This window comes from Anomaloglossus baeobatrachus, chromosome 3 (genome assembly GCF_048569485.1).
Source record: "Anomaloglossus baeobatrachus isolate aAnoBae1 chromosome 3, aAnoBae1.hap1, whole genome shotgun sequence".
NCBI lineage: Eukaryota > Metazoa > Chordata > Amphibia > Anura > Aromobatidae > Anomaloglossus > Anomaloglossus baeobatrachus.
In genome coordinates this window covers 250902-275654 of record NC_134355.1, presented here as the reverse complement: position 1 = coordinate 275654, position 24753 = coordinate 250902, and the positions used below count along the sequence as shown (strand labels likewise).

At 50.6% G+C, this 24753-nt stretch overlaps 1 protein-coding gene across 1 annotated transcript in view; it reads right to left on the bottom strand.

Annotated features, from left to right (window-relative positions):
• Positions 1 to 8062: 8062 nt before the first annotated feature.
• The window catches only part of PEX6 (peroxisomal biogenesis factor 6), a 101468-nt gene continuing 84777 nt past the window's right edge, over positions 8063 to 24753 (bottom strand). The window contains exons 15-17 of the mRNA XM_075338916.1: positions 24146 to 24223; positions 13130 to 13269; positions 8063 to 8293 (exon numbers count right to left, since the gene is read on the bottom strand). Coding sequence (XP_075195031.1) covers positions 8145 to 8293; positions 13130 to 13269; positions 24146 to 24223 — 367 coding nt within the window. The 3' untranslated portion in view covers positions 8063 to 8144. The remainder of the gene's footprint in view (positions 8294 to 13129; positions 13270 to 24145; positions 24224 to 24753) is intronic.

The following is a 24753-nucleotide window of genomic DNA, read 5'->3' as shown; positions in this document are numbered from 1 at the left end:
ACACACTTTGACTTAAACCCATTCAGATCCAAGCAAAGATGGATGATGAAAGGAAAACCTGTACTGGTTTAGTAGAGAAATGGACTATTGTCTTCTAGAACCTCCAAAGAAGCCATCAGATAAGATCAAGGGAAATACTTTTGTCTTCAGTTTTTGTAACCTAATTTTTATTCTATATAAAATAGTTTTTTATTTATAAACCTTGAAGTCTATCTTTCCTGCACCTCATCGCATTCTTAAAAAAATATATATCGGGGGGCATGGCCAGCAGACAGCATGAGCGGTCGCATCTGAGAGCAGCTCTGCAGTCCAACGCCTGTTATCGGAATTAATCCTGCCGTAATCGGTAACCAAACGTATCATCAGATTCCCCCCGGTGCGGTGAACATTTTGATCTGTGACATAAGTAGGAATCGCAGCGCAGCGGCGACAGAGAAGCTGAGAAAATTCGCTAGCGACCCCCAACAAGATGGCGCCAGCAAGCATGCAGCGCGGGACGCCAACGGGACGGAGGAGGAGGATGGCATGGATGCCGAACCCGAGGGAGAGCAGGAACTGACCCTGCAACATGTCTCTGCACGACTCCTCGCGGCAATCCAGGACTCTAAAGTGTCGCTAACGGGGAAGATCGAGGAGGTGAAGATCGATGTGGGCCTCCTCAGACTGGACCTGCAAAACCTCCGAGAGCAGGTCAAGGAGACGGAACAGAGGATCTCCACTCTGGAGGACGACGCAAGAGCGACGCCCGGTAGGCTATCGTCCCTGGAGCAAGCGGCAAATAACTGGGAGCAGAGGGCTGACGACCTGGAAAATCGTTTACTTCGCAACAACTTGAGAATCCTGGGGATGCCTGAGAGAACGGAAGGGAGCGACCCATGTAAGTTCATGGAAGCTTGGCTTACAGAAACCTTCCCTGATGCGACGTTATCCGCGGCCTTTGCCATAGAGAGAGCCCATCGGGTCCCAGATAAACCTCCTCCCCGGGTGCGCAACCTAGGCCACTCCTGGCTCGGCTGCTGAGCAGCAGAGATAGAGACGCTATCCTGAGTGCTGCGAGACGCACGGGACCGATATCGCACAATAATGCATCTATATCGATCTTCCCAGATTTCTCTGCTTCCCTTCAGAAAATGAGAGCTTCTTTCATCCAAGTGAAGAAGCGCCTCAGGGAGCACCAGATGGCCTATTCCATGATTTTTTCCAGCCCGCCTTAGAGTGGTTCATCAGGATCGCTCCCTGTTCTTCACCTCTCCTGCGGAAGCGGAGGACTGGATTAAATCACTGAAGCTTGGAAGGAAACGCTGAAGAGGACCGGGTTCTTGTGACGTCTTGGGGATCGCTATTGAGTGTAGTTTGCGACTCTCCTGACCTGCAACCCCACAATCTTGTTATTCAGGATGACAGCGAAGATGCAGATCCGGTTTCTGTGCGAGGGGATCAAGGTCGTTATTGCGGATGGCTTGCGCTTGGTTTGCGACTCCTTTATTTTGAAATACCATAGCCTTGAGCACCGGAAAGGGAGCTCAGATGCGGGCTGGATTCCTGGATCGCTGCTGCGTTCGGCTAGCGTCTCCCTGGATACAGATGCCTCATTCGTCGGGAAGGAAGCGCTGTTGTGGATCTGGTCCCTGCAATGCTTTAAGGAACATTACTGCGTCCAGTATACAACTCCGTTAGGTTGGAACGCCACAGCCTTCAACGTTTGAAAGGAAATGTGGGTGAGGTCCCGGCTCATGGGATGTTTGCGGTTGATGCTGCGCCTGGGTTGCGATCCCGCTGATCCGGAACCCTGCGGCCGCGGTCGTTGCTGAGTCGTCCTAGACGCCCATGCTACAGAGATCCTTGGCTCCTGACCGGGAAGCTCGGAGTCTCACCCTCCGGAAGGGACTCTGGCCCGATCGCTATTTCGTTGCGCGGCAGCGGAGCACGGAGGACTCGAGATATTTTTTTCAAATCATAGGCTGGACTGGATCCTTACTTTGGAATGTTATAGCTTGCATCGCAGTTAAGTCTAATATTGCGTTCTAATAATAGGACTTTATTAAGTTTATGGTTACCGTATATTATTGTTATACATGCCTTATTGCTTTCCTCATACCTCTCCCCTTCCCCCCCTTCCCACTTTCCCATCCCCCCAATCTCATCTAACATCCCAATATCCTTCCCCCTCAACCTCCATCCATCACCTAATCCTATCAGTTCACACTCACCCCACCCCACCCCATCCCCTCTCCATTCCGTGGCCTTTGGGCCTCTTCTATCATCTCCTTCTAATCCATATCATGTACCCCCTAGTTATCCTCTCACACCCCCAGCCCCAACTCTTACTCATTTTTCTTCCTTTCCCTTTACATACCCTATCCCCAGCCACTTCCCCATCTCCCCCACTCTACATTTCCCCCTCTGCCCCTTGCCACGCATTCCGATACCTTTTTTCCTATCCCCCATCCCTCTTCCTCTCCTTAATCCTCCTTAAATCCCCTTTCTCCCCACTACCCTCCCCCCTCTTCCTTACCAATCCCTTTATCCAATCTCTACCACCTCCCCCTCCCCCCCATTTTTTTTTCTCTCTACTCTCTTTCTCCCTCATCTTTTTCCTTCTCCTCTCCTCCCCCTCTCTCTCTCTCGTTTTGCTTCTTACCTCCTCTCTTGGCCCTTTACTCCCCCACTTTTATAATTTCACATTTCATTTAATTTGGTTAATAGATAGTTGTAATAAGTTGGACTGCAAGAGTGGCTCAGGTCCTTGATTGAGGACTCCCCCATACAACACCGAGCCACGTTAGTTAACCCTGGACGTTTCTAGGGGAATTTCTCTTCTGGTCACACTACTGAATCTTTTCTTGGCGTCTGCGTTGGGCAGCAAAGTGTCTAGTGTTTAGGGGTACGTTTACCCAAGTTAAGCTGTAGGTTGAGAACTTGACATACGTTATTCAGTTTCACAGGTGATATTTACTAATGGTTATAAATTTAATGACATGGAACGTTAGGGGACTGGGCACGGCCAGGAAGAGGGCGGCAGTGTTCTCACACATCAAAACTTCCAAAGCTCAGATTGTATGCTTACAGGAGACTCATCTGCTGTCTGAGATAGTTAGATTTCTTAAAAAGCCATGGGTTCAGTGGTCAGCTCACTCTACTCATTCCTCATTTTCCAGAGGGGTATCGGTATTGGTTCATAAATCACTGCGTTGAGATCTGGGAAAGGTAGTAAAAGATCCTGAGGGTAAATATGTATTTGTTCAAGCCCACATAGACGGATCAATGGTGGTGATCCTAGCCATCTACATTCCTGCCACGATGGGCACTTCACTTCTATATGAGGCGGCTAAGTTTGCTTCTCAGTACCCTCAGGCACTGGTATTCTGCATGGGTGACTTTAATTTGATCAATAACCCCGGACTGGATAGATTCAGTACCCAACAGGCCTCTATCCCTCAAATGATACAAACCAGATTGAGTGCATTCCTCCAAGAGGTGGGGTGGTGTGATATGTGGCGACTCCATAACCCAGCTTTGAGGGAATATACCTGCTACACCCCTAGGAAACACTCCCTATCCAGGATTGACTACATATGTGGGAATGAGAGGGTTTGCTCTTATATACAAAAGGTATGCCATTTACCTAGATCAGTTTCAGACCATTCTCCGGTAGTTGTGAGCATTCAATGGGAGGGATGCACGGCACATAGATTATCTCGGAAAATTAACCCCTGGTGGCTTTCACTCTTTGGAGCCAATGATAGGATTCCTGACCAAATGAAGGCATGCACTGAGATGAATTCTATTGAGGAAAATCACTCAGCTTATTGGGACGCATTCAAGGCATACCTAAGGGGCTGTTGCCAATCTTCCATCTCATACACCAAGAAACAAGCGGCCAAGTAAGAGCAGGACTTGGCTGCTCAAAATAAATTATTGGAACATAGATTTATCTCTGACCCGTCTGAGGAAAATAAAACCCGTTGGCTACAGGCTGGAAGGCAATACCTTCTATTCCTACAGGACAAGGCCAAAAGACATGTCTTCTTCACGAACCAGAGATACTTTAAGCAGGGAAACCAGTCTAGTAGCCTATTGGCATTCCTGGTGCACCAATCCAATAGCTCACCCATGGTTCTCAGGATCAGAGCTTCGAATGGTGAAATTGTCACCTCCGTCAATGACATTTTGGAGGTGTTTTCGGCCTTTTACAGGAGCTTGTATGAGTCCAGGCTGACTTCCTCGAGGGAGGAGATCTCTGAATATCTGCGAGACCTTAGGCTTCCCAGATTGACTTCGGATCAGAGACTGGTTTTGGATGAGATCATTAGTCTGGAGGAATTGCAGGAAGCGATGGGGGTCCTTAATAAAGGTAGGGCATCTGGTCCTGACGGACTCCCGATAGAGATTTATACTAAATACCAGGGGGAGATTACCTCAGCCCTCTTGGAAACGATTGAGGCTTCATTCTGGATGGGTCGGTTGCCCGACTCCTTGTACGAGGCCACCATCGTTCTATTGTTGAAACCGGATAAGGACCCCCTGGACTGTGGCTCATACAGACCAGTCTCATTGTTAAATTCTGATTACAAAATACTTATGAGAATTCTGGCTACTAGACTCAATAAAGTGATCTCCTCCATAATACACAGAGATCAATCTGGATTCATCCCGGGCAGGAGCACCTCGGATAATCTGAGGAGGGCGCAGGTGATCTTAAAGACCGGTGCAAAGATGGATGAGGATTGGGCGTTGCTCTCATTGGATGCGGCTAAGGCCTTCGACTCCATAGAGTGGCCTTATCCGCTGGAGGTGTTGCGAGCATTTGGATTCGGCAATAATTTCATTCGATGGGTTGAAATTATATATAAAGCGCCGACGGCCAACATTCAGGTGGGTGGTGGCGTGTCCGAAACCTTTTCCCTGGGGAGGGGAACCAGGCAGGGGTGCCCTCTGTCTCCCCTCTTATTCGCCTTGGCCATGGAACCATTGGCGGTGCGCATTCAGGCGGACCCAGTGTACAAGGGATTGAGGCATGGAAAGGGGGAGGAACGTCTGTCACTATATGCGGACAACCTCCTGCTTTTCGCTTCCAATCCGGACTCCTCCATTCCTAGAGCCGTGGAACTAATTGATCAGTTCAGGGAGTTCTTGGGCCTGGTGATAAATTGGTCAAAATCATATCTCCTATTCTTATCCAACAGTAGAGATGATTCGATAGATACATACATATGTAGAATACCGGTAGTCGACCAGTTTAAATACCTGAGGATTATATTAACGAAAAGCCCAACAGAGATGATTGCTAGAAATGTTGCTCCTCTCCTAACACACTTTGGGGACAAATTTAACAGGTGAAGCCAACTCACCCTTTCCGTGGCGAGAAGGATTAACCTCCTTAAAATGATAGTACAACCGAAGTGTCTGTATATTACCCAGCATATCTTTGTACAGAATCCCCGGTCCTTTTTTCGCTCCATGGATTCCTTAATGATTACCTTTGTCTGGGGCTCTTGTAGATCTAAAATCCAATTAGCTAAACTGCAAAAGCCGAAAGACCTGGGGGGTATGGCCCTTCCTGACCTATATATATATATATATTATTTAGCTGGACAGTTAAAATATCTGGGGTACTGGACATTGCCTGGTGCGGGTAGCTCCCCGGAGGGATTCCTGGCGGATCTCGCGGGGGTGGATTTCCTATGACCCCTACTATCAGACTACAAGCGAGCCCCTGAGGGCCGGATTCTTCCCCTTCATAAACTGGGGGCCAAGATTTGGAAGGAAGCTAAATCCATCTTTGGATTTCAGGATGTGCCCATTGAGACCCCTTTATGGGGCAACTTGGACCTCCCGCATTTCTGTGGATTGCCGGGCTTTGCGGGGTGGAGTCGTCGTGAAATAATCTTCCTGAGCTCAATAGTCCATGATAATGAGCTCTGTCCCTTTGCGCAACTGCAGGCTGAATATGATTTGCCGGACTCTCATGGGTTCCAATACCTTCAGGTCAGACATGCTTTCCGTGCTCAATTCTCTGGTTGTGGAGTTAGATTTTCCTCATTCCCGATTATAGGAATCATTAGATCACAGGGCCCCGGGGGCCTAATCTCCAAATTATACTCATTCCTTATCCAGGCCAAGGCCATGAATAATCCTCTATCCGTTATGGGGAAATGGAAAGCCAAAATTCCTGAGTTAGATGATATATCTTGGGACGACATTGTCGAATCTCACACCTTGGTTTCTCCTGCAATTAAAGAGGTGGTGCACCCATATTTTTTTTATTGTCTAGATCGATATTATATTGAGAAACAATGTTTCTCTCAAATACCTTGTGTTGGCAATACTGCCTGTGAGAGGCGCTATTGCAGACCGCTGTTCCCCGTCCAGTGTCGTACCCGTCACATCCATGCAGCCGGCTGCATTCTGAGCCCATCTGCTCCCTGCTCCTCCTCCCTCTTCCCTCCCAGCACAGCGCGTCTCTTGCTTGCAGCGTTCTGCGAGGAGGGAGGGGGAGCAGGAGACGTGCTGTGCTGTGAGGGAGGAGGGAGGAGAAGCAGGAGACGTGCTGTGCTGTGAGGGAGCAGAGAGCAGATGGGCTGTGATAGCAGTGAAACACCGCTCAGAGTCTGGAAGACTGCAGCCGGCTGCATGGATGTGACGTGTGTAGCGTTTGACGGTGACGTCACTGGACGGGGATCAGCGGCCTGCAATAGCGCCTCTCACAGGCACTATTGCCAACACAAGGTATTTGAGAGAAACATTGTTTCTCAATATAATATCAAACTAGACAATAAAAAATATGGGTGAACCACCCCTTTAACAATAGACTTATTCAACTATATCAGAGCTATATCACTCCTGTAAGATTAAACAAAATGAATAGTACGGTTACGGACATGTGTGGGAGAGGTGGTGCAGATTTTTGGCACATGATATGGGAATGTTGTTTTGTCTACTCCTATTGGAGAGAGGTTACCTTTGCGCTTTCCTCAGTGTTGGACAAAGTGGTCCCCATGAGCCCGATCTCTTGCTTGTTTGGAGTATTGAATGCTAACTCCTGGTCCCAATCCGAGAATCTGCTAATTAAGAAGGTCCTGTTCCTGGCCCGAAAGGGCATAATACTAAATTGGATGAATCCCCGACCCCCATCTAGAGTTTCTTGGATTGCCCTTGTGAATGCTATAATCCCTCTAGAACAATTTGTGTTCAAGAACAAGGGCTCCTTAAATAAATTTGAGAAGATTTGGGGCGGGTGGATGAGATCACCCTTGACTGGGGGTTTGCCCGGTTCCCTGGCTACCAACTTACAAGGCCTTTTGTCTTAAAATCCTCTTTCTAGCAGGCTACACACTCGGGCGGTCGAACCCTATGGAGGGTATGGGTTTCCAAGCTAGTGGTGTGACACAATCCCCAACACTCGGTATATGTGCACTGTGTACATACATTACATTACTGATCCTGAGTTACCTCCTGTATTATACTCCAGAGCTGCACTCACTATTCTGCTGGTGCAGTCACTGTGTACATACATTACATTACTGATCCGGAGTTACCTCCTGTATTATACTGCAGAGCTGCACTCACTATTCTGCTGGTGCAGTCACTGTGTACATACATTACTGATCCGGAGTTACCTCCTGTATTATACTCCAGAGCTGCACTCACTATTCTGCTGGTACAGTCACTGTGTACATATATTACTGATCCTGAGTTACCTCCTGTATTATACTCCAGAGCTGCTCTCACTATTCTGCTGGTGCAGTCACTGTGTACATACATTACTGATCCTGAGTTACCTCCTGTATTATACTCCAGAGCTGCACTCACTATTTTGCTGGTACAGTCAATGTCTACATACATTACTGATCCTGAGTTAGATCCTGTGAGAGGAACCCCACAAAGTTGGGTGTGACTAAAGTACAAGACAATGTAACAGCAGAATAGAGACTGCAGCTCTGAAGAGGACTGGATGATAAGAAGTGATGTAAGAGCAGAATAGTGACTGCAGCTCTGGAGGTGACTGGAGAAGAAGGTGTAAAGTTAATGTTGGCCAGGACAGAGGAAGGAGTACATAAAGTTTCAGATCTGGGAGAGGGGGCTTTTATTCTGCGGCTCCACCTTTATTTTCTAGGGCACACAGCACACGGGAGTCCGAAACGTTATACACACTGTACACCACCAGACAATGAGAAGTGCCTATGGATCCGCTCGTATCGCTGCAGCTCTTTCTGTGACACAGACGGCTGGAGACGCTCAGCTGCTTGCACCAAATGCTCCAGACGAAGGACAAGCTCCGTGGCCTCTGCACCTGCAGAGAGGATGGAGCGAGAAGTGAGAACAGAACAGCTGCGGCCTCCGCACTGAGGAGACAGCACCGACCGGTAAATATACAACTCCTTCATGAAGTAACACCAGCATCACACACCGGCCCGCTCACACAGCTGAGGGCTCTGGAGGCACAGACTGGAAGTACATCAGCAGCTGTGTGCACAGGAAGAAGACACAACACACACGTCCCCCTATAGGTGGGGGTCTCAGGTGACACAACACACGTCCCCCCCATAAGTGAGGGCACATCACACACCGACCCGCTTACACAGCTGAGGGCTCTAGAGGCCAGTTCTGGAAGTACATCAGCAGCTGTGTGTACAGGAAGAGGACACAACACACACGTCCCCCTATAGGTGGGGGTCTCAGGTGACACAACACACGTCCCCCCCATAAGTGAGGACACATCACACACCGGCCCGCTTACACAGCTGAGGGCTCTGGAGGCCAGTTCTGGAAGTACATCAGCAGCTGTGTGCACCGCACGAGGACACAACACACACGTCCCTCCATAGGTGGGGGTCTCAGGGAGGACACATCACACACTGGCCCGCTTACACAGCTGAGGGCTCTGGAGGCCAGAACTGGAAGTACATCAGCAGCTGTGTGCACAGGAAGAGGACACACCACACACGTCCCCCCATAGGTGGGGGTCGAGCACACACCTCTCCCCATAGGTGGGTGTCTCAGGTGAGGGTCGGCTAATTTTAACAGTGAGAGATATAATATCAAAAATAAAATCCAGAAAATCACATTGTATAAATTGAATACATTTATTTGAATTTTGCAGAGAGAAATAAGTATTGGATCCCTCTGGTAAAAAAAAGACTTAATACTTGGTGGCCGTCCCCTTGTTGACCCCCAGCAGTCAGGCGGTTTTATAGTTGATGATGAGGTTTGATGTCAGGAGGAATTTTGCTCCGCTCCTCATTGCAGAACATCTGTAAATCATTAAGATTTTGAGGATGTTGCTTGATAACTCAAAGCTTCAGCTCCTCCATAAGTTTTCCAAGGGATGAATGTCTGGAGACCGGCTAGGCCACTCCATGACCTTAATGTGCTTCTTATTGAGCCACTCCTTTATTGCCTTGGCTGTTTATTTTGGGTCATTGTTGTGCTGGAAGACCCAGCCACAATCCATTTTTAATGTCCTGGCGGAGGGAAGGAGATTGTCACTCAGGATTTTACGGTACATGGCTTCATCCATTGTCCATTGATGGGGTGAAGTCGTCCTGTGCCCTTAGCAGAGAAACACCCCCAAAACAATGTTTCCACCTCTATGCTTGACAGAGGGGATGGTGTTCTTTGAGTCATAGGAAGCATTTCTCTTCCTCCAAATGCGGTGAGTTAATGCCAAAAAGCTCAATTTTTGTCTCATCTAACCCCAGCACCTTCTCCCAATTACTCTCAGAATCATCCAGGTGCTCACTGGCAAACTTCAGGCGGGCCGGCTGCACATGGGCCTTCTTCAGGCGGGCCGGCTGCACATGGGCCTTCTTCAGGCGGGCCGGCTGCACATGGGCCTTCTTCAGGCGGGCCGGCTGCACATGGGCCTTCTTCAGGCGGGCCGGCTGCACATGGGCCTTCTTCAGGCGGGCCGGCTGCACATGGGCCTTCTTCAGGCGGGCCGGCTGCACATGGGCCTTCTTCAGGCGGGCCGGCTGCACATGGGCCTTCTTCAGGCGGGCCGGCTGCACATGGGCCTTCTTCAGGCGGGCCGGCTGCACATGGGCCTTCTTCAGGCGGGCCGGCTGCACATGGGCCTTCTTCAGGCGGGCCGGCTGCACATGGGCCTTCTTCAGGCGGGCCGGCTGCACATGGGCCTTCTTCAGGCGGGCCGGCTGCACATGGGCCTTCTTCAGGCGGGCCGGCTGCACATGGGCCTTCTTCAGGCGGGCCGGCTGCACATGGGCCTTCTTCAGGCGGGCCGGCTGCACATGGGCCTTCTTCAGGCGGGCCGGCTGCACATGGGCCTTCTTCAGGCGGGCCGGCTGCACATGGGCCTTCTTCAGGCGGGCCGGCTGCACATGGGCCTTCTTCAGGCGGGCCGGCTGCACATGGGCCTTCTTCAGGCGGGCCGGCTGCACATGGGCCTTCTTCAGGCGGGCCGGCTGCACATGGGCCTTCTTCAGGCGGGCCGGCTGCACATGGGCCTTCTTCAGGCGGGCCGGCTGCACATGGGCCTTCTTCAGGCGGGCCGGCTGCACATGGGCCTTCTTCAGGCGGGCCGGCTGCACATGGGCCTTCTTCAGGCGGGCCGGCTGCACATGGGCCTTCTTCAGGCGGGCCGGCTGCACATGGGCCTTCTTCAGGCGGGCCGGCTGCACATGGGCCTTCTTCAGGCGGGCCGGCTGCACATGGGCCTTCTTCAGGCGGGCCGGCTGCACATGGGCCTTCTTCAGGCGGGCCGGCTGCACATGGGCCTTCTTCAGGCGGGCCGGCTGCACATGGGCCTTCTTCAGGCGGGCCGGCTGCACATGGGCCTTCTTCAGGCGGGCCGGATGCATGAGCAGTGGGACTTTGCGGGCATTATGGTGTAATGTGTTACCAATGGTTTTCTTGGTGACAGTGGTCTCCGCTGCCTTGAGATCAGTTACAAGTTCCCCCGTGCAGTTTTCAGGTGATCTCTCACCTTCCTCATGATCCTGGAGACCCCACAAGGTGAGACTTTACATTCAGCCCTAGATCGATAGCGATTGTCAGTCATTTTGTATTTCTTCCATTTTCTTACTATTGCACCAGCAGTTTCTCCTTCTCCCCCAGAGTCTTTATACAGGGGACAATATAAGCACTGTCTGTAATGCAGGTAACAAAGTGATTAGGAGCGACTAAGTGTCTGTAGCCAGAACTCTTAATGGTTGGTAGGGGATCTACTTATATTGGTATATTGGTAGGGGAATACTTATTTCTCCCTGCAAAATGCAAATTTATATAATTTATACAATGTGATTTTCTGGATTTTATTTTGGATAGTCTATCTTACTGTTAGAATTAACCGACCCTTAAAATTATAGACTGTTCATGTCTATGTCAGTGGGCAAACTTACAAAGTCAGCAAGGGATCAAATACTTATTTCCTTCACTGTAGGTGTGGATCTCACTGGTGAGGGCACATCACACACATCTCCACATAGGTGGAGTCTCAGTGGTGAGGGCACACTACATAAGTCTCCCTATAGGTGGGGGTCTCAGGGGTGAGGGCACACTACACACATCTCCACATAGGTGGGGGGTCTCAGTGGTGAGGGCACATCACACACATCTCCACATAGGTGGGGGTCTCAGGACTGAGGGCACATCACACACACATCTTCACATAGGTGGGGGTCTCAGTGGTGAGGGCACATCACACACATCTCCACATAGGTGGGAGTCTTAGTGGTGAGGGTACACTACACACGTCTCCATATAGGTGGGGGTCTCAGTGGTGAGGGCACATCACACACATCTTCACATAGTTGGGGGTCTCAGTGGTGAGGGCACATCACACACATCTCCACATAGAAGGGGGTCTCAGTGGTGAGGGAACACTACACTCTTCTCCCAATAGGTGGTTATCTCAGTGGTGAGGGCACACTACAAACGTCTCCACATAGGTGGGGGCCTCAGTGGTGAGGGCACACTACACACGTCTCCCTATAGGTGGATATCTCAGTGGTGAGGGCACACTACACCCGTCTCCACATAGGTGGGGGTCTCAGTGGTGAGGGCACACTACACACGTCTCCCTATAGGTGGATATCTCAGTGGTGAGGGCACACTACACACGTCTCCACATAGGTGGGGGTCTCAGTGGTGAGGGCACACTACACACGTCTCCCTATAGGTGGATATCTCAGTGGTGAGGGCACACTACACCCGTCTCCACATAGGTGGGGGTCTCAGTGGTGAGGGCACACTACACACGTCTCCCTATAGGTGGATATCTCAGTGGTGAGGGCACACTACACACGTCTCCACATAGGTGGGGGTCTCAGTGGTGAGGGCACACTACATATGTCTCCACATAGGTGGGGGTCTCAGTGGTGAGGGCACACTACACGTCTCCACATAGGTGGGGGTCTCAGTGGTGAGGGCACACTACACACGTCTCCACATAGGCGGGGGTCTCAGTAGTGAGGGCAAACTACACACGTCTCCCTATAGGTGGATATCTCAGTGGTGAGGGTACACTACACGTCTCCACATAGGTGGGGGTCTCAGTGGTGAGGGCACACTACACACATCTCCACATAGGTGGGGTCTCAGTGGTGAGGGCACACTACACGTCTCCACATAGGTGGGGTCTCAGTGGTGAGGGCACAACTACAAATGTCTCCCTATAGGTGGATATCTCTCAGTGGTGAGGGCACAGTACACACGTCTTCACATAGGTGGATATCTCAGGGGTGAGGGTACACGACACACACGTCTCCATATAGGTAAGGGTCTCGGAGTTGAGAGCACACCACACATCTCCACATAGGTGGGGGTCTCAGGGGTGAGGACACATCACACAAGTCTCTACATAGGGGGATGTCTCAGGGGTGAGGGCACATCATACAAGACTCTAAATAGGGTGGGTATCAGGGGTGAGGACACACCACACACACACACACACACACGTCTCCACATAGGTGGGGGTCTCAGGGGTGAGGGCACACTACACACGTCTCCACATAGGTGGGGGTCTCAGAGGTGAGGACACATCACACAAGTCTCTACATAGGGGGGGGGGGTCTCTGGGGTGAGGGCACACCACACACACAGGTCTCCCACTTATAAGCTAAAACCTGACCTCTTTCCACTGTCCCCTGCTGCAGAAGATGTTCCTCACCTTCCTGTAGGTGGCGGACCTGGTCTTTGATGGCGCTCATCATGGCGTCTGCGCACAGAGCATACAGGTCGGCCCCAGTCAGTGCAGCAGGACAGGATTGTAAGACATGAGTGAGGTCCACTGCGGGGTCCAGAGAGAACCTGCCAGAAACTGAGTCATTAGTAGGGATGAGCGAAACTGAACTGTAAAATTCGGTGTCTGTAGAGAACACCTTGTGTCCGATGCTGAACAGCAAACACCGGATTATTACTGTACGTCCAAATCCTGTTCAGATTTGTCACCCGAATAAAGCTTGTTAAAAGACTGCAGTGCACTATTAGTAAGATTTTAGAAAGTGGGCACTTCAAGAGCCGTGGCAGCCATGCTAAGTATTGGCTATATAGAATAGGGAGAGTGCGACGTAAGAGTGACTCACAGTGATAGGTGCAGTGAGGAAAAAGAAAATACATTGTAGGGATAGGGCGGTGTGGGAGTGGCGGACAGTGATAGGTGCAGTGAGAAAAAAGAAAATACACTGTAAGGATAGGACGGTGTGGGAGTGACAGACAGTGATAGGTGCAGTGAGGAAAGAGAAAATACACTGTAGGGATAGGACGGTGTGGGAGTGAGGGACAGTGATAGGTGCAGTGAGGAAAGATAATACATTGTAGGGATAGGACGGTGTGGGAGTGAGGGACAGTGATAGGAGCAGTGAGGAAAAAGAAAATACATTGTAAGGATAGGACGGTGTTGGAGTGAGGGACAGTGATAGGTGCAGTGAGGAAAAAGAAAATACACTGTAAGGATAGGACGGTGTGGGAGTGAGGGACAGTGATAGGTGCAGTGAGGAAAGAAAATACATTGTAAGGATAGGACGGTGTGGGAGTGAGGGACAGTGATAGGTGCAGTGAGGAAAAAGAAAATACACTGTAAGGATAGGACGGTGTGGGAGTGAGGGACAGTGATAAAAGCAGTGAGGAAAGAAAATACACTGTAAGGATAGGACGGTGTGGGAGTGAGGGACAGTGATAGGAGCAGTGAGGAAAAAGAAAATACATTGTAAGGATAGGACGGTGTGGGAGTGAGGGACAGTGATAGGAGCAGTGAGGAAAAAGAAAATACACTGTAGGGATAGGACAGTGTGGGAGTGAGGGACAGTGATAGGAGCAGTGAGGAAAAAGAAAATACATTGTAAGGATAGGACGGTGTGGGAGTGAGGGACAGTGATAGGAGCAGTGAGGAAAAAGAAAATACATTGTAAGGATAGGACGGTGTGGGAGTGAGGGACAGTGATAGGAGCAGTGAGGAAAAAGAAAATACACTGTAGGGATAGGACAGTGTGGGAGTGAGGGACAGTGATAGGAGCAGTGAGGAAAGAAAATACATTGTAGGGATAGGACGGTGTGGGAGTAAGGGACAGTGATAGGTGCAGTGAGGAAAAAGAAAATACACTGTAAGGATAGGACGGTGTGGGAGTGACAGACAGTGATAGGTGTAGTGAGGAAAAGAAAATACATTGTAAGGATAGGACGGTGTGGGAGTGAGGGACAGTGATAGGAGCAGTGAGGAAAAAGAAAATACATTGTAGGGATAGGACGGTGTGGGCGTGACGGACAGTGATAGGAGCAGTGAGGAAAAAGAAAATACATTGTAGGGATAGGACGGTGTGGGAGTGACGGACAGTGATAGGTGCAGTGAGGAAAAAAGAAAATACATTGTAAGGATAGGACGGTGTGGGAGTGAGGGACAGTGATAGGTGCAGTGAGGAAAGATAATACATTGTAGGGATAGGACGGTGTGGGAGTGAGACAGTGATAGGTGCAGTGAGGAAAAAGAAAATACATTGTATGGATAGGACGGTGTGGGAGTGAGGGACAGTGATAGGAGCAGTGAGGAAAAAGAAAATACATTGTATGGATAGGACGGTGTGGGAGTGAGGGACAGTGATAGGAGCAGTGAGGAAAAAGAAAATACATTGTAGGGATAGGACGGTGTGGGAGTGACGGACAGTGATAGGTGCAGTGAGGAAAAAAGAAAATACATTGTAAGGATAGGACGGTGTGGGAGTGAGGGACAGTGATAGGCACAGTGAGGAAAAGAAAATACATTGTAGGGATAGGACGGTGTGGGAGTGAGGGACAGTGATAGGTGCAGTGAGGAAAGATAATACATTGTACGGATAGGACGGTGTGGGAGTGAGACAGTGATAGGTGCAGTGAGGAAAAAGAAAATACATTGTATGGATAGGACGGTGTGGGAGTGAGGGACAGTGATAGGAGCAGTGAGGAAAAAGAAAATACATTGTATGGATAGGACGGTGTGGGAGTGAGGGACAGTGATAGGAGCAGTGAGGAAAAAGAAAATACATTGTATGGATAGAACGGTGTGGGAGTGAGGGACAGTGATAGGTGCAGTGAGGAAAAAGAAAATACACTGTAAGGATAGAACGGTGTGGGAGTGAGGGACAGTGATAGGTGCAGTGAGGAAAGAAAATACACTGTAAGGATAGGACGGTGTGGGAGTGAAGGACAGTGATAGGAGCAGTGAGGAAAAAGAAAATACATTGTAAGGATAGGACGGTGTGGGAATGAGGGACAGTGATAGGTGCAGTGAGAAAAAGAAAATACACTGTAAGAATAGGACGGTGTGGGAGTGAGGGACAGTGATAGGTGCAGTGGGGAAAAAGAAAATACATTGTAGGGATAGGACGGTGTGGGAGTGACGGACAGTGATAGGTGCAGTGAGGAAAAAGAAAATACATTGTAGGGATAGGACGGTGTGGGAGTGAGGGACAGTGATAGGTGCAGTGAGGAAAAAGAAAATACACTGTAGGGATAGGATGGTGTGGGAGTGACGGACAGTGATAGGAGCAGTGAGGAAAAAGAAAATACATTGTAGGGATAGGACGGTGTGGGAGTGAGGGACAGTGATAGGTGCAGTGAGGAAAAAGAAAATACACTGTAGGGATAGGATGGTGTGGGAGTGACGGACAGTGATAGGAGCAGTGAGGAAAAAGAAAATACATTGTAGGGATAGGACGGTGTGGGAGTGAGGGACAGTGATAGGTGCAGTGAGGAAAGAAAATACATTGTAGGGATAGGGCGTTGTGGGAGTGACAGACAGTGATAGGAGCAGTGAGGAAAAAGAAAATACATTGTAGGGATAGGACGGTGTGGAAGTGACAGACAGTGATAGCTGCAGTGAGGAAAAGAAAATACATTGTAGGGATAGGACGGTGTGGGAGTGAGGGACAGTGATAGGTGCAGTGAGGAAAAGAGAAAATACATTGTAGGGATAGGACGGTGTGGAAGTGACAGACAGTGATAGCTGCAGTGAGGAAAAGAAAATACATTGTAGGGATAGGACGGTGTGGGAGTGAGGGACAGTGATAGGTGCAGTGAGGAAAGAAGGGAATTTTGTTACTTACCGTAAATTCCTTTTCTTCTAGCTCCTATTGGGAGACCCAGACGATTGGGTGTATAGCACTGCCTCCGGAGGCCACACAAAGCAATTACACTAAAAAGTGTAAGGCCCCTCCCCTTCTGGCTATACACCCCCAGTGGGATCACTGGCTCACCAGTTTTAGTGCAAAAGCAAGAAGGAGGAAAGCCAATAACTGGTTTAAACAAATTCACTCCGAAGTAACGTCGGAGAACTGAAAACCATTCAACATGAACAACATGTGTACCCGAAAAACAACCAAAAATCCCGAAGGACAACAGGGCGGGTGCTGGGTCTCCCAATAGGAGCTAGAAGAAAAGGAATTTACGGTAAGTAACAAAATTCCCTTCTTCTTCGGCGCTCCATTGGGAGACCCAGACGATTGGGACGTCCAAAAGCTGTCCCTGGGTGGGTAAAGAAATACCTCATGTTAGAGCTGCAAAGACAGTCCTCCCCTACTGGGAGGCAACTGCCGCCTGCAGGACTCTTCTACCTAGGCTGGCGTCCGCCGAAGCATAGGTATGCACCTGATAATGTTTGGTGAAAGTGTGCAGACTCGACCAGGTAGCTGCCTGGCACACCTGTTGAGCCGTAGCCTGGTGTCGTAGTGCCCAGGACGCACCCACGGCTCTGGTAGAATGGGCCTTCAGCCCTGATGGAACCGGAAGCCCAGCAGAACGGTAGGCTTCAAGAATTGGTTCTTTGATCCATCGAGCCAGGGTGGCCTTGGAAGCCTGCGACCCTTTGCGCTTACCAGCGACAAGGACAAAGAGTGCATCCGAACGGCGCAGGGGCGCCGTGCGGGAAATGTAGATTCTGAGTGCTCTCACCAGATCTAACAAATGTAAATCCTTCTCATAACGATGAACTGCATGAGGACAAAAAGAAGGCAAAGAGATATCCTGATTAAGATGAAAAGAGGATACCACCTTCGGGAGAAACTCCTGAATGGGTCGCAGCACTACCTTGTCCTGGTGGAAGACCAGGAAGGGAGCCTTGGATGACAGCGCTGCTAGCTCAGACACTCTCCGAAGAGATGTGATCACTACCAAAAAAGCCACTTTCTGTGATAGTCTAGAAAGTGAAACCTCCCTCAGAGGCTCGAAGGGCGGCTTCTGGAGGGCAACCAGTACCCTGTTCAGATCCCATGGATCTAACGGCCGCTTGTACGGGGGTACGATATGACAAACCCCCTGCAGGAACGTGCGTACCTTAGAAAGTCGTGCCAGACGCTTCTGAAAAAAGACGGATAGCGCCGAGACTTGCCCTTTAAGGGAGCCGAGCGACAAACCTTTTTCTAACCCAGATTGCAGGAAAGAAAGAAATGTAGGCAATGCAAATGGCCAGGGAGACACTCCCTGAGCAGAGCACCAGGATAAGAATATCCTCCACGTTCTGTGGTAGATCTTAGCGGACGTGGGCTTCCTAGCCTGTCTCATGGTGGCAACGACCCCTTGGGATAATCCTGAAGACGCTAGGATCCAGGACTCAATGGCCACACAGTCAGGTTCAGGGCCGCAGAATTCCGATGGAAAAACGGCCCTTGGGACAGCAAGTCTGGTCGGTCTGGTAGTGCCCACGGTTGGCCGACCGTGAGATGCCACAGATCCGGATACCACGCCCTCCGTGGCCAGTCTGGGGCGACGAGTATGACGCGGCTGCAGTCGGATCTGATCTTGCGTAGCACCCTGGGCAAGAGTGCCAGAGGTGGAAACACATAAGGGAGCCGGAACTGCGACCAATCTTGCACTAAGGCGTCTGCCGCCAGAGCTCTGTGATCGCGAGACCGTGCCATGAAGGTTGGGACCTTGTTGTTGTGCCGGGACGCCATTAAGTCGACGTCCGGCCTTCCCCAGCGGCGACAGATTTCCTGAAACACGTCCGGGTGAAGGGACCATTCCCCTGCGTCCATGCCCTGGCGACTGAGGAAGTCTGCTTCCCAGTTTTCTACGCCGGGGATGTGAACTGCGGATATGGTGGAGGCCGTGGCTTCCACCCACATCAGAATCCGCCGGACTTCCTGGAAGGCTTGCCGACTGCGTGTCCCCCCTTGGTGGTTGATGTATGCCACCGCTGTGGAGTTGTCCGACTGAATTCGGATCTGCCTTCCTTCCAGCCACTGCTGGAAGGCTAGTAGGGCAAGATACACTGCTCTGATTTCCAGAACATTGATCTGAAGGGTGGACTCCTGCTGGGTCCACGTACCCTGAGCCCTGTGGTGGAGAAAAACTGCTCCCCACCCTGACAGACTCGCGTCTGTCGTGACCACCGCCCAGGACGGTGGTAGGAAGGATCTTCCCTGTGATAATGAGGTGGGAAGAAGCCACCACTGTAGAGAGTCCTTGGCCGTCTGGGAAAGGGAGACTTTCCTGTCCAGGGATGTTGACTTCCCGTCCCATTGGCGGAGAATGTCCCATTGAAGTGGGCGCAGATGAAACTGCGCAAACGGAACCGCCTCCATTGCCGCCACCATCTTCCCGAGGAAGTGCATGAGGCGTCTTAAGGAGTGCGACTGACTTTGAAGGAGAGCCTGCACCCCCGTCTGTAGTGACCGCTGCTTGTCCAGCGGAAGTTTCACTACCGCTGAGAGAGTATGAAACTCCATGCCAAGATACGTCAGTGATTGGGTCGGTAACAGATTTGACTTTGAGAAGTTGATGATCCATCCGAACGTCTGGATAGTCTCCAGTGCAACGTTCAGGCTGAGTTGGCATGCCTCCTGAGAGGGTGCCTTGACAAGTAGATCGTCCAAGTAAGGGATCACAGAGTGTCCCTGAGAGTGCAAGACTGCTACCACTGCCGCCATGACCTTGGTGAACACCCGTGGGGCTGTCGCCAGACCAAATGGCAGAGCTACGAACTGAAGATGGTCGTCTCCTATCACGAAGCGTAGAAAGCGTTGGTGCTCTGTAGCAATCGGCACGTGGAGATAAGCATCTTTGATGTCTATTGATGCTAGGAAATCTCCTTGAGACATTGAGGCAATGACTGAGCGGAGGGATTCCATCCGGAACCGCCTGGCGTTCACATGCTTGTTGAGCAGTTTTAGGTCCAGAACAGGACGGAATGAGCCGTCCTTTTTTGGCACCACAAAGAGATTGGAGTAAAAACCTTGTCCTTGTTCCCGAAGAGGAACAGGGACCACCACTCCTTCTGCTCTTAGAGAATGCACCGCCTGCAGAAGGGCATCTGCTCGGTCGGGATGTGGGGAAGTTCTGAAGAACCGAGGCGGAGGACGAGAACTGAACTCTATCCTGTACCCGTGAGACAAAATGTCTGTTACCCACCGGTCTTTGACCTGTGGCAGCCAAATGTCGCAAAAGTGGGAGAGCCTGCCACCGACCGAGGATGCGGAGGGAGGCGGCCGAAAGTCATGAGGCAGCCGCCTTGGAAGCAGTACCTCCGGTTGCTTTCTTGGGGCGTGAGTGAGACCGCCAGGAATCTGAACTCCTTTGCTCTTTCTGAGTCCCTTTGGACGAGGAGAATTGGGACTTGCCCGAGCCTCGAAAGGACCGAAACTTTGACTGCCACTTCCTCTGTTGAGGTTTGCTTGATCTGGGCTGGGGTAAGGAAGAGTCCTTACCTTTGGACTGTTTAATGATTTCCGCCAATTGCTCACCAAACAGTCTGTCTCCAGATAATGGCAAGCTGGTTAAACATTTTTTAGAAGCAGAATCTGCTTTCCATTCTTTTAACCACAAGGCTCTGCGCAAAACTACAGAGTTGGCGGATGCCATTGAGGTACGGCTCGTAGATTCTAGTACCGCATTGATAGCGTAGGTCGCAAACGCAGTCATTTGCGTAGTTAAGGACGCCACTTGCGGCACTGCTGGACTTAAGAAAGAGTCCACCTGTGCCAGACCAGCTGAAATAGCTTGGAGCGCCCACACGGCCGCGAATGCTGGAGCAAACGACGCGCCAATAGCTTCATAGACAGATTTCAACCAAAGGTCCATCTGTCTGTCATTGGCATCTTTAAGTGAAGCCCCATCCTCCACTGCAACTATGGATCTAGCCGCAAGCCTGGATATTGGAGGGTCCACTTTTGGACACTGGGTCCAGCGTTTGACCACGTCAGGGGGAAAGGGATAACGTGTATCCTTCAGACGTTTGGAAAAACGCTTGTCCGGATAAGCATGGTGTTTCTGGATTGATTCCCTGAAGTCAGAGTGGTCCAGAAAAGTACTCAATTTTCGCTTGGGATACAGGAAATGGAATTTCTCCTGCTGTGCAGCTGCCTCCTCTGCAGAAGGGGCTGGGGGAGAAATATCCAACAGTCTATTGATGGCCGCTATAAGGTCGTTTACCATGGCGTCACCATCTGGCGTATCCAAATTGAGTGCGGTGTCAGGACCAGACTCCTGATCACCCACCTCTGTCTCATCATATAGAGACCCTTCTCGCTGAGACCCTGACCCGCGTGACGACGTGGAGGGTCTCTCCCAGCGAGCTCTCTTAGGCGGCCTGGGACTGTCATCAGAGTCAGAGCCCTCAGCCTGTGATGCCTGGGACCCCCTTGAAGTACGGATTAGTTCCAACTGAGGGGGACCTGGGAACATAGCCACAGCAGTGTCCATGGTCTGAGCAACTGGCCTGGACTGCAAGGTCTCCAGGATTTTTGTCATAGTCACAGACATTTTATCAGCAAAGACTGCAAATTCTGTCCCCGTCACCGGGGCAGGGTTCACAGGCGCCTCTGCCTGGGCTACCACCACCATATGCTCTGGCTGACGAAGTGCCACTGGGACTGAACATTGCACACAATGAGAGTCGTTGGAGCCTGCTGGTAGATTAGCCCCACATGCTGTACAAGCAGTGTATACAGCCCGTGCCTTGGCACCCTTGCGTTTTGTGGATGACATGTTGCTGTCTCCTCAGAGCAATATAGGGGTATACAGCCAAGAAGCGACCGTACAGTGCAGTATATATATATATATATATATATATCTGGTACAGGAAAAAGTACACCAATACACACTGTGGCACTAGTGGGGCCAGCACTAATGTGCTGCTTACCGCCCGCTAAACGCGGGTGTGTGGTCGCCAGAAATCCCTAGTCTGGGTCTCCCAGAGCCTGTGTCCGTCCTCCAGCCAGACTGCATGCAGGAATGGCTGCCGGCGTCCTGTGGAGGGGGGGGCGGGCCCTGGGCGTGCTCAGACCAAAAGCGGGAAACCTGCGTCCCACTGTGCCTAGTGAGAGGGCTGGAGCATGTAAATAAGGCTCCAGCCCTCGGCGCTGACGATTGCACAGCGTCTGTCCCATTCCCTGATTGACAGGGAGGGGGCGGGAACGAAGCGGAGCTAGGCCGCAAAAGCCGGGGACTAAATTTATAAGCGCCGCCGCCGTAAAAGCGCGGTCGGCGCTAAGTCCCCGGCGCACTACAAGTCCCAGCCGCGCCGCCGCTCCGAGAGTGGCCGGCGCGGTAGTTCCCAGCACATGAATCCACACAGCTAAGCTGCTGTGACTCAAACCCCAGCGTGGAGCGCTACTGTCCCCGGCGCACTAACACACCCAGCAAGTCTGGCGTGTACGTGCCTGTCTGTACGGGGACACAGAGTACCTGAAAGTTGCAAGGCCTTGTCCCTGAACGGTACCCCGGCTCCTTATCCAGCAGGTTCAATGGGTCTGTGGACGGAGCCCGGCCTCAGGGCTTGGAGGCCGGTAAGATCCCACTTCCTCAGAGCCCCTCAGGGGGATGGGGAAGGAAAACAGCATGTGGGCTCCAGCCTCCGTACCAGCAATAGGTACCTCAACCTTACGAACCACAAGTGGGGTAAGAAGGGAGCATGCTGGGGGCCCCATATGGGCCCTCTTTTCTTCCATCCGATAAAGTCAGCAGCTACTGCTGACTAAACAGTGGAGCTATGCGTGGATGTCTGACCTCCTTCGCACAAAGCAGAAAACTGGTGAGCCAGTGATCCCACTGGGGGTGTATAGCCAGAAGGGGAGGGGCCTTACACTTTTTAGTGTAATTGCTTTGTGTGGCCTCCGGAGGCAGTGCTATACACCCAATCGTCTGGGTCTCCCAATGGAGCGCCGAAGAAAAGAAAATACATTGTATGGATAGGACGGTGTGGGAGTGAGGGACAGTGATAGGTGCAGTGAGGAAAAAGAAAATACACTGTAAGGATAGGACGGTGTGGGAGTGAGGGACAGTGATAGGAGCAGTGAGGAAAAAGAAAATACATTGTAAGGATAGGACGGTGTGGGAGTGAGGGACAGTGATAGGTGCAGTGAGGAAAAAAAAATACACTAAGGATAGGACGGAGTGGGAGTGAGGGACAGTGATAGGTGCAGTGAGGAAAGAAAATACATTGTAGGGATAGGGCGGTGTGGGAGTGACAGACAGTGATAGGTGCAGTGAGGAAAAAGACAACACACTGTAGGGATAGGACGGTGTGGGAGTGAGGGACAGTGATAGGTGCAGTGAGGAAAAGAGAACATACATTGTAGGGATAGGACGGTGTGGGAGTGACGGACAGTGATAGGTGCAGTAAGGAAAAAGAAAATAAATTGTAGGGATAGGACGGTGTGGGAGTGAGGGACAGTGATAGGTGCAGTGAGGAAAAAGAAAATACATTGTATGGATAGGACAGTGTGGGAGTGAGGGACAGTGATAGGTGCAGTGAGGAAAAAGAAAATACACTGTAAGGATAGGACGGTGTGGGAGTGACAGACAGTGATAGGAGCAGTGAGGAAAAAGAAAATACATTGTAGGGATAGGACGGTGTGGGAGTGACATACAGTGATAGGTGCAGTGAGAAAAAGAAAATACACTGTAAGGATAGGACGGTGTGGGAGTGAGGGACATTGATAGGTGCAGTGAGGAAAGAAAATACATTGTAGGGATAGGACGGTATGGGAGTGAGGGACAGTGATAGGTGCAGTGAGGAAAAAGAAAATACACTAAGGATAGGACGGAGTGGGAGTGAGGGACAGTGATAGGTGCAGTGAGGAAAAAGAAAATACATTGTGGGGATAGGACGTGTGGGAGTGAGGGACAGTGATAGGAGCAGTGAGGAAAGAAAATACACTGTAGGGATAGGACGGTGTGGGAGTGACAGACAGTGATAGGTGCAGTGAGGAAAGAAATACAGAGCAGAGTCCCCCAGATTTCTGAGACTAGATGAGGATGAAAGCAGGATGATGGGAGTATTACTCACCTGCAGGATGATGGGAGTATTACTCACCTGCAGGATGATGAGAGTATTACTCACCTGCAGGATGATGAGAGTATTACTCACCTGCAGGATGATGAGAGTATTACTCACCTGCAGGATGATGAGAGTATTACTCACCTGCAGGATGATGAGAGTATTACTCACCTGCAGGATGATGAGAGTATTACTCACCAGCAGGATGATGAGAGTATTACTCACCTGCAGGATGATGAGAGTATTACTCACCTGCAGGATGATGAGAGTATTACTCACCTGCAGGATGATGAGAGTATTACTCACCTGCAGGATGATGAGAGTATTACTCACCTGCAGGATGATGAGAGTATTACTCACCAGCAGGATGATGAGAGTATTACTCACCTGCAGGATGATGAGAGTATTACTCACCTGCAGGATGATGAGAGTATTACTCACCTGCGTGTTATGGCTTCCAGGACTCTCAGCTGGGAGTTACGGTTCTCATTTAACCCAACATAGACCAACTTATCAAATCTGTGGGGGAGCAAAAAAAATCAGATCAGGACGCCTCCCACACTATACAACAGCACATACCAGGACAAACAGCAGTCTGAAGACACCTTTCACCCCCATACTGAACAATGGTACATCCCAATAATGACTGTAGCCTCAGGACACCCCCATACCGAACAATAGTATATCCCAGTTATAATTGCAGTCTAAGGACACCCCCACCCCCCATATTGTACAATAGTACATCCCAGTAATTACTGCAGCCTCATGACACCCCCCAGACTATACAATAGTACATCCCAGTAATGACTACAGCCTCAGGACACCCCCAGACTATACAATAGTACATCCCAGTAAAGACTGCAGCCTCAGGACACCCCCCAGACTATACAATAGTACATCCCAGTAAAGACTGCAGCCTCAGGACACCCCCCAGACTATACAATAGTACATCCCAGTAAAGACTGCAGCCTCAGGACACCCCCCAGACTATACAATAGTACATCCCAGTAATGACTGCAGTCTCAGGACACCCCTCAGACTATTCAATA